Genomic DNA, 15,320 nt, shown 5'->3' with positions numbered 1-15,320 from the left:
TCTCAGCCTGGCTCCAGAGCAGAGCTGCTCCAGCCCTCGCAGCATCCCCATGGCCTCCTCTGGACTGGCTCCAGCAGCTCCACGTCCCTCTGGTGCCTGGATCAGGGCTGCAGTGGGGTCTCCCCATAGCACAGCAGAGCGCAGGATCCCCCCCTTGCCCTCCCCTGGACCCCCAAAGGGAACCCCGAGTCTTTGGGGTTGAAGCAGGGGTTCAGCTCCTTAGGGTCCCACCCAAGAACAGGGTCACTGTGGGGGTCCCCATCTGCATCCCCAGCCCTTCGTGCCCCCACCTGGGGCTCAGCTCTCCTGGGGGCTCCATGGGCACCAAGAGGAAGATCACATCCCCACCCAGCGTGCAGGGGCTGCCCGTGCCATGGATGGGTGTCCATGCACAGTGGGACCAGGCTGGCGACATGGAGGGGACATGGGACATCGCAGCTCCGGTGTGACCCAAGTCCCTTTATCTGGGGGTCCGGCTGCCATTTACCTCCTTAAATAGGGAGACTTGAGACTGCAAAGGGGAACACAACAGCCGCCAGCACCCTGGGGCGGCAAAGGGTGGGTGCCCGCCCCGGTCCCATAGGGGCTTGTGCCAAACCCCACCTGCAGCAGCTCCAGTCCCATCCCTGTCCATACCCCTCAGCAGACGCACGTGGGACCTGGGGTCACCGCACTTTAATTAAAGCCCAGGAAGATGGAAGCTGCTGGAAGAGAAGGAGGGAGCGCATCACTTCCTCACCCACCTCCCCCTCACCCATCCCTCCTCACCCATCTCCCCCTCACCCATCTCCCCCTCACCCATCCCCTCCTCACCCATCTCCCCCTCACCCATCTCCCCCTCACCCATCCCCTCCTCACCCATCTCCCCCTCACCCATCTCCCCCTCACCCATCCCCTCCTCACCCATCTCCCCCTCACCCATCTCCCCCTCACCCATCCCCTCCTCACCCATCTCCCCCTCACCCATTCCCTCCTCACCCATCTCTTCCTCACCCATCCCCTCCTCACCCATCCCCTCCTCACCCATCTCCCCCTCACCCATCTCCCCCTCACCCATCTCCCCCTCACCCATCCCCTCCTCACCCATCTCCCCCTCACCCATCTCCCCCTCACCCATCCCCTCCTCACCCATCTCCCCCTCACCCATCCCCTCCTCACCCATCTCCCCCTCACCCATCTCCCCCTCACCCATCCCCTCCTCACCCATCTCCTCCTCACCCATCCCCTCCTCACCCATCTCCCCCTCACCCATCTCCCCCTCACCCATCCCCTCCTCACCCATCTCCCCCTCACCCATCTCCCCCTCACCCATCCCCTCCTCACCCATCTCCCCCTCACCCATCTCCCCCTCACCCATCCCCTCCTCACCCATCTCCCCCTCACCCATCTCCCCCTCACCCATCCCCTCCTCACCCATCTCCCCCTCACCCATCCCCTCCTCACCCATCTCTTCCTCACCCATCCCCTCCTCACCCATCCCCTCCTCACCCATCTCCCCCTCACCCATCTCCCCCTCACCCATCCCCTCCTCACCCATCTCCCCCTCACCCATCTCCCCCTCACCCATCTCCCCCTCACCCATCTCCTCCTCACCCATCTCCCCCTCACCCATCTCCCCCTCACCCATCCCCTCCTCACCCATCCCCTCCTCTCCCATCTCCCCCTCACCCATCCCCTCCTCACCCATCTCCCCCTCACCCATCTCCCCCTCACCCATCTCCCCCTCACCCATCTCCCCCTCACCCATCTCCCCCTCACCCATCTCCCCCTCACCCATCCCCTCCTCACCCATCCCCTCCTCACCCATCTCCCCCTCACCCACCTCCCCCTCACCCATCCCCTCCTCTCCCATCTCCCCCTCACCCATCCCCTCCTCACCCATCCCCTCCTCACCCACCTCCCCCTCACCCATCCCCTCCTCACCCATCCCCTCCTCACCCATCCCCTCCTCACCCATCCCCTCCTCACCCATCCCCTCCTCACCCATCTCCCCTTCACCCATCCCCTCCTCACCCAGCCGTGGCTCCAGGCAGGGCGATGCCTCCTGCCCTACCCCGGCTCCCCGCTGCCCCTGGCCGGGCGGGCGAGCGGCCGGGTGCTGGGGAGGCCGCTGGAAACCCGGGGCCTGAAGGGGACCCTGTCCCTGCTCCCTGGTGCGGAGCACCCGGACGGGGCCGCGCCGAGGTCCTCGTCCCCTGCGGAGAGATGGGAGATGTGGGAGAGGGCACAGGCGGAGCCGGGGGGTCCTGGTGCCTGTCACCAGGAGGGACCGCAGAGCATCGGTGGGGCAAGGGGACAGCGAGGGCACAGGGGTGGTGTCACCTCCGCACCAGTCATGGAGCCGTGGCACGGCTTGGGTGGAAGGGACCTCAAAGCTCCTCCAGCCCCAACCCCTGCCCCATGCAGGGACCCCTTCCACTGGAGCAGCTTGCTCCAAGCGCCTGTGTCCAACCTGGCCTTGAGCACTGCCAGGGATGGGGCAGCCCCAGCTTCTCCATTCGACCCCTTCCCATGTCCCACCACGCTCCCAGTGCTGATCCCACGCAGTGACCCCGCTCCCTTGGGATGCTCCCTCCATGCGGAGCTCATCCAGCCCCGTTGTCCCCCTCCCAAGCCCCTTCCCGTACCAGGATCCAGCCATTCCGCAGCCTCAGCATCGCTGTGCTCCTCCGGGCCCGCATCCAGGGCGCGGCGCCGGCGCTGCAGGATGGCCTCGAGCTGCTGGTCCTTGCCCTTGAGGCTGCTCTGCCGAGCCCCAGCCCTCCTGCTCGCCCTCCTCATGGCACCCTGGGGGACCACAGCACGCAGCGGGGGTGCTGAGGGGCAGCATCCAGGCGCTGGGGCACAGGGATGACAAGGGACAGGGGCCGGAGCTGGGGACAGCGGTGGGGATGCTCACCAGGATGCTCTGCAGCTCCAGCGCCGCGCTCCTCCGCTTGCTGCCCGTCACTGATGAACCCTGCAGGAGGAGATATGGCCTCATCCTGCCCACCCTGGCGCTGCTGGTGCTGCCCAAACCCATCCCAAGTCCTTGGGTCCCCCCCGAGAACATCACCCCATGGGATGCGGAGCCCATGGTCCCTCCCTACCTGTCCCAGGGGGTCCCGGTCCTTTGCGGGCCTCAGGACCACACCGTTCTTTATCCGCTCCATCATCTCCTGCACCGCTCGAGCTTTGGCATCCTCAGCTTCTGGCTTGCCTGGGCAGGGAGCACCACACTGAGACCCTGCACACTCGTGGCAAGGCTCAGTCCCTGCTGGGGGGTCAGGAGATGCCACCTCCCTGCAGTGTCCCCATGCCCGGGGTCCACCCCTTGCTGCCAAACCCAGCCATGACCCGGGGCTGGTACCACCCTGCTCATCCCCATCACTTGCTGGGCAGGACCGGGGGCGCTGCGGCCTGAGCACCCTCCTCTAGGGAATGAGGGGTTCACGGGGTACCCCTTCAATGGCACCAGGACCCCCAACGGCACCAGGACCCCTCCATAGGGATGCAATGGGGCCCATGGTGGGGACTTACAGCGCTGCGGGTTCACCAGCCCCTTCCTCTGCCTGATGGCCAGGAGCGGGCTGGAAGGGAGAGGGGAGGTCAGAGCCCATCCGAGCTGCACCAGGACCCCCCAACACCAGGCATGGTGCCCAGTGACCCCCATCCGTATCCCATGGGGACGATGCCCCCGGATGGCGTGGGGACAATTCCCAGTGCTGTGCGGTGAAGGTTTCCCGGCCCAACTCATCTGCTATGGCAGGGACCGGCTGGAAGCCCCATAGCACCCATGGGGTGTCCATCGGTGTCACTTACTCCACGGGCACAGCGGGTACGGGGGGTGGCAGTGGTGGTGGTGGTGGTGGTGGTGGTGCAGGCACTGTGGGGGCCTGGCTCTGCACCGGTGGGTCCTGTGCCAGCTTCTCCTGCAGCAGCCCCACTGCAGTGGGGTGAAGTGAGGGGTGCTGCCCCTCGGAGCCCAAGACACCCCTTGGGCATCCCTTGGGCATCCCTATGGGCACCCCATGGGCACTCCTATGGGCATCCCTTGGGCACCCCTATGGGCACTCCTATGGGCATCCCTATGGGCATCCCTACGGGCATCCCTTGGGCATCCCTATGGGCACCCCGATAGGTATCCCTATGGACATCAATCCCTATGGGCATCCCTACGGGCATCCCTATGGGCACCCCAATGGGTATCCCTATGGACATCAATCCCTATGGGCATCCCTACGGGCATCCCTATGGGCACCCCTATGGGCACCCCTATGGGCATCCCTTGGGCATCCCTATGGGCACCCCAATGGGTATCCCTATGGACATCAATCCCTATGGGCATCCCTACGGGCATCCCTATGGGCACCCCAATGGGTATCCCTATGGACATCAAACCCTATGGGCATCCCTACGGGCATCCCTATGGGTATCCCTATGGACATCCATCCCTATGGGCACCCCTGTGGGCATCGCTAATGGCATCCCTTGGGCATGCGATGGGCACCCCTATGGGCATCCCCCTGGGCACCCTATGGGTATCTCTATAGACATCCCTATGGGCACCCCATGGGCATCCCTATATGGATCCCTATGGGCATCCCTATGGGCACCCCTATGGGCATCCCTATAGGGATCCCTATGGGCATCCCTGGGGCTCCTGCTCCCACCTTCCTCCTGCAGCTCCCGCAGGCGCTGCTCAGCCTCCTGCAGCTGCGTCCTCAGCTGCAGCTTCTCCTCCTCAGCCGCAGCCAGGGCTGCCCGGGCCTCATCCAGCTCCTCCGGCCCCGGGCGCTTCCCCAGCTCCTCCTCCAGCTCCTGCACCTGCAGGAATGGGGGTGCTGGAGCTGGGACCACGGCGCTGGCCCTGCTGGGGCCAGGGGGGCTCCACAACCCACACTGGCCACTTGCAAGGAGCTTCAAGCTATGGTGAGGGCGATTCTTGGCTGGGGGGTGGCAGCTTGGTGGGTGCTAACCCAGAGTGGGTGCTAACCCCGCTGTGTGGTACCCCAGCCACGGGACCCAAAAGTGCTGGTGGAAACTCATGGAAGAGCGGCCTGTTTGGGAACCGAGTGTGGGATGGGCATGGAGAGGGTGATGGGAGTCTGGAGAGCAACCTCTCATGGTTGGGCACCAGCATGGGATGGGCATGGACTGGTGTTGAAGGGGTCTGGAAGAGCCTCTCCAGATTGGACATCCATGTGGGATGGGCATGGATTGGTGATGGAGAGGTCTGGAAGAGCCTCTCCAGATTGGACATCCATGTGGGATGGACATGGATTGGTGATGGAGGGGTCTGGAAGAGCCTCTCCAGATCGGACATCCATGTGGGATGGACATGGATTGGTGATGGAGAGGTCTGGAAGAGCCTCTCCAGATCGGACATCCATGTGGGATGGACATGGATTGGTGATGGAGGGGTCTGGAAGAGCCTCTCCAGATCGGACATCCATGTGGGATGGGCATGGATTGGTGATGGAGGGGTCTCAAAGAGCCTCTCCAGATTGGACATCCATGTGGGATGGACATGGATTGGTGATGGAGGGGTCTGGAAGAGCCTCTCCAGATTGGACATCCATGTGGGATGGGCATGGAGAGGGTAATGGGGGGGTGGGTGGAAGAACAACAGCCCCATGTTGTGCACCAGCATGGGATGGGCATGGAGATGGTGATGGAGGGGTCTGGAAGAACCTCTCCATGTTGGATACCAGCATGGGATGGGTATGACGGGGGTGGGTCTGATCCTGGTCACATCCAGCTCCTGCACCCACAGGAACCTCCACCAGCACCAGAGCGGTGCTGTTACCCATCCCTATGTCACCCCCTGTGTCACCCCTCTGTTACCCCCATTGCCACCCCCATGTCACCCCCATTGTCACCCCCATGTCACCCCCTGTGTCACCTCCATTGCCAGCCCCATGGCACCCCCATGGCACCCCCATTGCCACCCTCATTGGCACCCCCATGGCACCCCCATTGCCACCCCCATGTCACCCCCACGGCACCCCTATGTCACCCCCATATTAACCCCCATTGCCACCCCCATTGCCACCCTCATTGTCACCCCCATTGCCATCCCCATTGTCACCCCCATTGCCACCCCCATGGCACCCCCCATTGGCACCCCCATGTCACCCCCATTGTCATCCCCATTGCCACCCCCATTGTCACCCCCATGGTCACTCCCATTGCCACCCCCATGTCACCCCCACTGCCACCCCCTGGGGACGGCCCTGACCCGCTGGCGCTGCTCCCTCCTGGCCTCCTCCAGCTCCCGGCTGAGGCTCCCCACGTCCCGCAGCGCCGCCAGCAGCGGGGCGCTGGGCCCCTTGCCCTGCAGCAGGACGCAGCTCTGCCGCCTCGCCTCCTCCTTCTGCACCAGCATCTGCCATGGGGCCGGCGGGGTCAGCGGCCCGGAGGGGGAGAAACGCCCTTTGCCGTGGGGCATGGGGGTTGCTGCCCTTGCCCCAGAGCCTGGGGGCGAAACCCCTCGGGTCTCATCCCGGGGAGCCGCGATGGGGCTGGCCCCAAGCATCCCCATCCCCTTGGTGCCCGAATACTGCGGAGTCTCCATCACTGCATCAGGGAGGTTTGGGGTGAAGGGACCTTAAAGCTCCTCCAGCCCCAACCCCTGCCCCAGGCAGGGACCCCTTCCACTGGAGCAGCTTGCTCCAAGCCCCTGTGTCCAACCTGGCCTTGAGCACTGCCAGGGATGGGGCAGCCACAGCTTCTCTGGGCACCCTCAGCACCCTCACAGGGAAGAGCTTCCCAACATCCCACCTCCACCTCCCGCTGAGGGACACCGCCTGCAGCACCCCCCTTGCTCTCCCACCCCATGGGTGCCTTTCCCCGCACCCAGCACCCATGGCCAGGGTGACCCGGACCCTGCCTGCACCTCATGGGCGAAGGCTTCCGCATGCAGGCGCAGGTCCTGCTCCAGCTCGAGCTGCTGCACGGCCTCGCAGTAGTCCTGGCTGATGATGTGGGACACTGCAGGACAGCGAGGTCTCAGGGGGTCCGCTGCACCCCAACCCCTCGGCACTGCCCCCCCCCCCTGAGCGGGGGGGCACCGGGAGCTGCCGGGGGGGGGGCCCAGCACCCATCTCACCTCTCTTGAAGGACCTCAGCGCCCGCTGGCTGCTGCCCAGGGCCGCCCGCAGGCGCTGCTGCTCCTCCTGCCCCAGCTCCAGCTGCAGCGGGACAGGATCCGGGATCACCCCGGGGCATCAGGGAGGTGGTGAAGGGACCAAAAGGGGGGGGGGGGGGGGTTCGGACCCAACCCCCTGAGCTCAGCTGCAGGGATGAGCAGGGGGTGAGGAAGGAGGGGAAGGGCTGGGAGATGCCATTGGGGGGGTCCCAGCGGGTACCCGGTCCTGCAGGTCCTGGTTCAGCCTCTGCAGCTCCTGGACCTGGCTGGTGAGGTCCTTGCGCTGCTCCAGCAGCCACGAGATCTTCTTCTGCAGGGCTGGGAGCAGCGCAGGGAATGCGAGGTGGGAATGGGGAGCACAGAGCCCATTCCTGCGGCTGGGATGCCACAGGGACCTGCCCAGCTCATCCCCATCCTGCGGGGAGCTGCCTGCGGAAGGTGAGCCAGGGACCCACACGTGGCAGTGGAGGGGAAGAGCAAGCCCAGGACACAGGGGCTGCGCTCAGCACCCTCCTCCTGCCCAAAGCTGCCCTGAGCATCCCCCAAGGGTCAACCCAGGGGAAAAGAACTTGGATGATCCCAAGGGAGGGTTTGGGTGGAGGGGGGGTCCCTGAGGGTGCATCTCCAGGTACTGATGTAAAACACAGGCGGAAGAGGGAAACAGGATGGGAAAACAGGATGGGAAAGAGGGAAGTTGGGCAGCAGCGCTTTCAGTTCAGCTTTTCCCTTTGGCTTCAGATTCACTTTCTTCGGTTTATCCGGAACAGGGACCAGGAACAACCCAAACCCCAGGGCCGGGCTGAGCTGAGCTTAGGCAACACCGGGATGGGGCTGTGCTGCTTCTAGCTGGGGATGGGATGGGATGGGATGGGGATGGGGATGGGGTGGGATGGGATGGAGATGGGATGGGGATGGGATGGGGTGGGATGGGGATGGGATGGGGATGGGATCGATAGGATGGGGATGGGATGGGGATGGGGATAGGATGAGGATGGGGATGGGATGGGGATGGGATCCCCCTGGCTCACCCTCAAGCTGCTGCCCATAGCACTGGGCAGGGTCAGGGTCCTCCTCAGGGGGCACCTCCTCGAGCAGAGCTTCAGGGGCTGCTGGGGCCAGGCTGAGCCTCTTCAGCTGCTTGTTCTCCTGCTTCACCTGGGGCGGGATCGTGGAAGCATGGAATGGTTTGGGTTGGAAGGGACCTTAAAGCTCCTCCAGCTCCAACCCCTGCCCCGGGCAGGGACCCCTTCCACTGGAGCAGCTTGCTCCAAGCCCCTGTGTCCAACCTGGCCTTGAGCACTGCCAGGGATGGGGCAGCCACAGCTTCAACCCATTCCCATGTCCCACCACCCTCATAGGGAGGAACTTCCCTGTATCCCACCCAGCTCTCCCCTCTTCCAGCCGGAAGCCCAAACTCCCCATCCCATCCCTGCCTCCCTTGTCCCAAGCCCCTCTCCAGCTTTCCTGCAGCCCCTTCAGGCCCTGGAGCTGCTCTCAGGTCTCCCCTTCAGGAGCCTTCTCTTGTCCAGGCTGCCCCAGCCCAGCTCTCCCAGCCCGGCTCACAGCAGAGCTGCTCCAGCCCTCGCAGCAGCATCCGGATGGGGCAATGCCCCCAGCACCGGGGGCTGCCCTGGCTGCGCTGGGGCTGCAGCCGCTGCAGGGTGACACCGGTGGGGTCGTGGTGCTCAGCCCCACCTGCGCTGCGTAGGCTTCGGCTCGCTCCCGGCACGTCCTCTCGATCTCAAACTGGGTCTCCAGCGCCGAGAGCTCGGCCAGGAGCGCCTGGGATGCTGCAGGGGCGCAGGATGCGTGCAGGGCCCAGCTCAGTGCCAAGGCAGGGGTTTTCCCACTTGAGCCTCCCACCGGCTCCATCGGCACCAGCTCCAGGCAGGGCCGAGGTCGCCCCAAGGCACAGGACCGAGGCAGGATGCGGCACCGGTGGGATGGGGCTCACCTTGCTCCAGCTCAGCCAGGCGCTGCTCAGCTTCACCCAGCTCCTGGCCATGGCGGGGATGCTGCTGGGGGGAAAACACACCCGGAATTCCGTTGGCATGGCACTGCCTTGGGATGGCTTTGTGCTGGCACAGCATTGCGTGGGGATAGCACTGGCATTGCGCTGGCACAGCACTGGCTTGGGATGGCATTGCATTGGCACAGCACTGTGTCGGGATGGCATTCCATTGGCATGGCATTGCATTGGCACAGCACTGTGTCGGGATGGCATTCCATTGGCATGGCATTGCATTGGCACAGCACTGTGTCGGGATGGCATTCCATTGGCATGGCATTGCATTGGCACAGCACTGTGTCGGGATGGCATTCCCTTGGCATGGCATTGCATTGGCACAGCACTGTGTTGGGATGGCATTCCATTGCCGTAGCATTGCATTGGCACAGCACTGTGTTGGGATGGCATTCCATTGCCGTAGCATTGCATTGGCACAGCACTGTGTCAGGATGGCATTCCATTGGCATGGCATTGCATTGGCACAGCACTGTGTCGGGATGGCATTCCATTGCCATAGCATTGCATTGGCACAGCACTGTGTCAGGATGGCATTCCATTGGCATGGCATTGCATTGGCACAGCACTGTGTTAGCATGGCACTGAGTTGGCCCAGCATCCTGTTGCATGGCATTGGCTTGAGATGGTATTCTAATGGCACGGCATTATGTTGGCCTGGCATTGCCTTGGCACAGCATTGTGTTGGTGTGGAATTGCTTTGGCATGGAATTGCATTGGCACAGCACTGTGCTGGTGGGGTGTTGCATTGGCATTGTGTTGGCATTCCGCTGGGATGGCATCCCATTAGCATGGCATTGCGTTAGCATGGCATTGTATTGGCATTCCGCTAGCACCGCATCGCGTTGGCACTGCATTGGCCCAGTGTTCCACCGGCATTCCGATGGCCCAGGGCTCCTGGCTCCCATCCAGCCCTGAGCCACCGGATGCTGCCGCGCTGGGACCACTGTGACCGCGACACCGGTGATGGCACCAGCGCCTGGCACAGAGCCGGGGCTGGACCCCCATTGCATCCCTATGGGGGACTGGGAGCGGTACCTGCACCACGGCTGCCTCTTCATCCTCCTCCTCCTTCTCTTCCTCCTCCTCCTCCTCGCTGCTGCCCGACTCCAGGATGGCTGCAGAGGAACCAGAAGCGCATCAGGAGGTCCCCAGCATAGGAGGAACCCCCGGGGGTGCCTGAGCCCTTTGCTCTCCTCACACTGCTCTATGAGGAGAGGTGCTGAGCCCCCCCTGAGCCCCCCCTGCACCATGAGCTGGTGACGCCTCCGCTGCCGCAATCCCTGCGAGATGCTGGGACAAGCCATCCTCGAGCATCCTGCTGCCGCTGAGGCCAAGAGGCGCCTTGATGGGCTTGGCTGATGGGGGACACTGGGGGACACTGGGACAGCCCCCAGCACCACTGAGCTTCCCCTCACTGAAGCAGCCCCATGGCACTGGGGTGAATGGTTTTGGGGGGTGAGACCCCACTGAGGAGCACATCCCCATGGGACCAGAGCTTGGGGGACTGGTGGTGCCCAGTGGTGGGGACTGGGATGCTCCATGGCCGGATGGGAGTCCCTTGTCCCCTAGTGCTCCGGCATCCCCCTTGGTGAGGCAGGAATCCAGCCCCTGCCACTGACCCTTCCCATAAAAGCTGGAATCTGGTGGGGAATTCCCTCTGGAATCTAAATCCCCCCCCCCCCCCAGTTTGTAATCCAGGCACTGGCTGCTGGGACCTCGCAATGCTGGCACGGGATGGGGGTCCCCATGGCACCCACCGGGCACCAGGGCCCCTCACTGGGACCCTGCACAGGGACCCCAGTGCCAACTGTGGGGCTCGGGATGTGCAAACGCTGCTCCCCAGAGCCTTGGCTCTTGCGAGATGAAGGTGCTCGAGCACGAAAACACCAGCGAAACACCCTGAAGAGGAGCTGGGATGGGCACCTCCTGCAGCCCTGAGCAGCACAGGGAGGGATGGAGGGATGGATGCATGGAAGGATGGGTGGAGGATGGATGGATGCATGGATGGATGGATGGATGCATGGATGGATGGATGGGTGGAGGATGGATGGATGGGTGGGTGGGTGGATGGATGGATGGATGGATGGATTGATGGATGATGGATGGACGAATGGATGGAGGATGGATGGATGCATGGGTGGATGCGTGGATGGGTGGATGGATGAGTGGATGGAGGATGGATGGAGGATGGATGGATGGATGGATGGATGGATGGATGAATGGATGAATGGATGGAGGATGGATGGATGGGGGACAGATGGATGGATGGATGAATGAATGGGTGGAGGATGGATGGATGGGAGGATTTATGGAGGATGGATGGATGAATGGATGGAGGATGGATGGATGCATGGGTGGATGCGTGGATGGGTGGATGGAGGATGGATGAAGGATGGATGGATGGATGGGAGGATTGATGGAGGATGGATGGATGAATGGATGGAGGATGGATGGATGCGTGGATGGAGGGATGGATACATTCATGGGTGGATGGACAGAGGCGCATCACACATGGGAGCTGCCAGTCCACCTAAATACAACCCCCGGTCCTTCACCCCTTTGCAATGGAGCTGAGCAGAGGAAACCCCCCCTCCCCCCCAAGCCCAGTTCAGGCCTGGTTTCACCCCTTGCAAAGGATCTGCGAGCCCAGAGGCCACGGTGATGGTCGCAGGGGACAGCCAGAGCCACCCCACCATGGGATGCCGGGCCCATGCGTGAGCCCATCGCATCCTTCAGCGCAGGGAAAGGACCTTACCTGTGAGCTGCCCGGTGCCTTCTGCAGCCCAGGCCATGGCGCGGGGCCCGGTGGGACCCAGCACCCTGAGCTCAGCTGGGACCTGCTGCAGGGAAGTGAAACCCGGACGTCAGCAGTGACGCTGGGGGCTGAGCACCCAGCTCCAGGCAGGGTTGGTCCTGCCCTGGCCGCAAGGCAGGCTCAGGGGGAACTGAAACCCCTCCTGCTCCAGCTGTGAGCTGCTTTGAGCATGAGGATGCTGAGGCTGCTTCTGCACGAACTCAGCAGCAAGCACCCCCCTGGCCATCATGGGCGAGAGCTGGGGCTGGAGGAGCTGCTGCGAGGGCTGGAGCAGCTCTGCTCTGGAGCCGGGCTGAGAGAGCTGGGCTGGGGCAGCCTGGACAAGAGAAGGCTCCTGAAGGGGAGACCTGAGAGCAGCTCCAGTGCCTAAAGGGGCTGCAGGGAGCCTGGAGAGGGGCTTGGGACAAGGGAGGCAGGGATGGGATGGGGAGTTCGGGCTTCTGGCTGGAAGAGGGAAGAGCTGGATGGGATACAAGGAAGTTCTTCCCTATGGGAGTCGTGGGATGTGGGAATGGGTTGAAGCTGTGGCTGCCCCATCCCTGGCAGTGCCCAAGGCCAGGTTGGACACAGGGGCTTGGAGCAAGCTGCTCCAGTGGAAGGGGTCCCTGCCCGGGGCAGGGGTTGGGGCTGGAGGAGCTTTGAGGTCCCTTCCAACCCAACCCGTACCAGGATTCCATGCCCTCGGCACCCCCCCGCCTGGCACCATTGGAAATGTCACCTCCCAGCTCTGTTACTCAGCGGGCTCTGCCCTTCCCCAGCGCCGCTCCGGGATCGAGTGAATTCCTCTCCCCTCACTGCACCCTCCAAACACCCATGAAAATCAATGGGCTCCATTCCCATGGGATGGGGACGAGGCTGCTCCGGAGCCTCGGCAGGCAGAGATGCTTCGGGGGCGGCTCTGCAGGAACGCTCACCTTGTAAGTGCTTCCTCAAAGGAGTAATTCCTGCTCCTGTCTAAGCCGGAGCTCCTTGCGCACCCTTTACAGGTGGGTTCTGGAGCATCCCTGCCCCAGCCCTGGGAATAACGAGAGATTTTAGATGTTATCCACCACATTCCCCGGGATTCCTGTGCTTTAGGGTAGGGAACGGGGTGCTTTGACCAAATCCAGCCCCAAAGCTCTCATTTTCGGGCAGGAGATGAGCGTGGTCCCCACAGCCCCCATGGCCTCACCTTCTGCCCCTGCAACCACAGCCTTGGGGGGGGGGGCTTTCCTGATCCTCTCCTTTGAATACCCCCAGGGCTCCAGCTTTAACTGTTCCTTGGGTTTCCCTCCCATCACCCAGGGAACAGGATTTACCTCAAGGAAATGGGTGCCTGTAACAGCTCCAACACCCCATGGTCACACGCTGTACTCAGGGAAAACGGGATTTGGCAGCTGGAAAAGTCCAGTGATCCATGCTGGCTTCCTGGCTATGTCCATGGCAACAGGGATCAAAGAGACTCCATCAGAGGGACACTAAAGCTGCTCATCTTCCCCATGGGCATCCTCAGCACTGCTTGAGCAGGGCCCTGGAGCTCTGCATCCCACAGGAAGCGCCCTCCATGGTGCCCTGCTCCAGTTTTCCATCGCTCCTGCAGGATGCTCGGAGAGCAGGAACCAGGCTTCATCCCCAGCCCAAGGCTTCTCCTCCGCTCCCAGCAGTGGCTCTGGGCTCTCACCCGCCCTGGTCCATCTGCCTGCGCCTGAGGCGATGGAAACTGTGAAGCACAGCTTGGAGCGGAGCTGTGAACACAGCCAGGAGCATCCCTGCAGCCTCCCCCAGCGCCATCCCCTCCTCCGGGCTGGAAACATCACGTTACAGCTTCACCAGGACCATGGATCAGACAGGCTGAGGAAGTTGGGGCTGTTCAGCCTGGAGAAGAGAAGGCTGTGTGGAGACCTCAGAGCAGCCTTCCAGTACCTGAAGGGGGCCTATAGGGATGCTGGGGAGGGACTCTTCATCAGGGACTGTAGTGACAGGACAAGGGGTAACGGGTTCAAACTGAAACAGGGGAAGTTTAGATTGGATCTAAGGAGGAAATTCTTTCCTGTGAGGGTGCTGAGGCACTGGAATGGGTTGCCCAGGGAGGTTGTGAGTGCTCCATCCCTGGCAGTGTTCAAGGCCAGGTTGGATGAAGCCTTGTGTGGGATGGTTTAGTGTGAGGTGTCCCTGCCCATGGCAGGGGGTTGGAACTGGATGATCTTGAGGCCCTTTCCAACCCAAACTATTCTATGATTCTATGAATGGTTTAAGGAAGGGCCCTCAAAGCTCCTCCAGCCCCAACCCCTGCCCCGGGCAGGGACCCCTTCCACTGGAGCAGCTTGCTCCAAGCCCCTGTGTCCAACCTGGCCTTGAGCACTGCCAGGGATGGAACATTCCCAACCTGCGCCAGCGCCTCAGCACCCTCACAGGAAAGGCATTCCCAAGCTCTAGGAATGCTCAACCCTGTCCCTCAGGGAAGGGAGCAAAAGCATCGGGATTACCCCACTGCTGGCCCAGGCAGCGGGGAGCCGGGGCAGGGAACAGGCGACATTCCCAGCATCTCCATGTGCCCTCGGAGCAAAACTACAGCCCCAGCGCTGGGAGCAGCTCATCCAGGAGCTGCTCTTCAGCTCGGCTTCGCTTTCCAGAGCCTCTGCCTTCACTTCTCCAAGTCCCCAACAACAAGAGCTCTATGGGGAAGCTACGTGCATCCTGCCTGCCTGCCTGCATCCCCCCCCAGGGCTCTGAGATGCACCTCCTGCAGCCTCCGGGTCCCCTCACCACCTCTCTCCTCCTCTCTGAGTTCTCTAAACCCATGAGCAATGCAGAGGGTGATGTCCTGGTGTGATGGAGCCCAGCACATGTGCGCTGCAGGGATGCTGCTGCAGCAGCCGCTGGGAAGAACTTCAGCCATAGCCTTTATTAGAGGAGCAGCTCTCAAACAGAGAGCCCGTCCTATCAGCTCAGCATCAGCACAGAGCCAGGGGCAGGGGGGGCTCTGCCTCACCTTTGCCATCAGCCAAAACGAGCCATTTTCCTAAGGAATTCCTCAAGAAGCCTTCCCAAGCCATGAAAGCGGAGCAGCACTGAGCCCTGGCTGCTGGGTACCACGGGGACATCAACCCTGGCACAGGCTGGAGGTGAAACGATGGAAAAAGTGGGGTTTATGAGGAACAAAGAGCAAAGCTTCATCTCCTTCTCACTGTGATCATCCGGATCTTTCCCCCTTTTGGAAAGGGGGAGGCCTGGGATGTGCAGCAGCACCGGGAATGCCAGAAGATGACACCCAAGGGAAGCTGCAGAAACTCACTCCCCATGGCGAGCATCACTCTCCATGAAACACATTCCTAGGGCCAGAGAGAAGAGAAGTGACTGTTTCCAACACC

The 15,320-nt window shown here is 62.7% G+C and overlaps 2 protein-coding genes across 5 annotated transcripts; one reads left to right on the top strand and one right to left on the bottom strand.

The window, feature by feature from the left end:
- Positions 1-317: 317 nt before the first annotated feature.
- Positions 318-1,980, top strand: LOC136006618 (uncharacterized; the record flags this gene model as incomplete). Its single annotated transcript, XM_065664624.1, has 2 exons — positions 318-443; positions 691-1,980. Coding segments are annotated over exons 1-2 (1,416 nt in total), but the record flags the coding sequence as incomplete, so codon positions are not given.
- Positions 661-11,995, bottom strand: LOC136005351 (shootin-1-like). Of its 4 annotated transcripts, none has more exons than XM_065662755.1 (17): positions 11,911-11,995; positions 10,191-10,270; positions 9,084-9,147; positions 8,825-8,919; positions 8,158-8,284; positions 7,350-7,447; positions 7,091-7,172; positions 6,878-6,972; positions 6,221-6,367; positions 4,653-4,806; positions 3,802-3,925; positions 3,520-3,569; positions 3,090-3,199; positions 2,900-2,959; positions 2,628-2,787; positions 2,014-2,195; positions 661-704 (listed from the first exon to the last, which is right to left on the bottom strand). In XM_065662755.1, exons 1-16 carry the CDS (start codon positions 11,945-11,947, stop codon positions 2,050-2,052), a joined length of 1,629 nt encoding a protein of 542 aa, XP_065518827.1. In that variant the 5' UTR covers positions 11,948-11,995; the 3' UTR covers positions 661-704; positions 2,014-2,049. The 4 variants fall into 4 exon arrangements, with proteins under 4 accessions (XP_065518827.1, XP_065518835.1, XP_065518844.1 ...); XM_065662763.1 differs by having other exon boundaries at positions 661-701; XM_065662772.1 differs by having other exon boundaries at positions 9,084-9,144.
- Positions 11,996-15,320: the final 3,325 nt, after the last annotated feature.

This window comes from Lathamus discolor, chromosome 1 (assembly GCF_037157495.1).
Source record: "Lathamus discolor isolate bLatDis1 chromosome 1, bLatDis1.hap1, whole genome shotgun sequence".
NCBI classification, from domain to species: domain Eukaryota; kingdom Metazoa; phylum Chordata; class Aves; order Psittaciformes; family Psittacidae; genus Lathamus; species Lathamus discolor.
Note: the sequence above shows the minus strand (reverse complement) of the source record. Positions and strands in the feature narration are given on the sequence as shown.

Coding starts and splice junctions, on each gene's coding strand:
- LOC136005351 (XM_065662755.1), bottom strand. CDS start 11,947: ATGGCCTGGGCTGCAGAAGGCACCGGGCAGCTCACAG. Junction 7,173..7,349: donor ACCAGGACCTGCAGGACCGG/GTACCCGCTGGG, acceptor GTCCCGCTGCAG/CTGGAGCTGGGGCAGGAGGA. Junction 3,200..3,519: donor GCTGGTGAACCCGCAGCGCT/GTAAGTCCCCAC, acceptor CTCCCTGCCCAG/GCAAGCCAGAAGCTGAGGAT.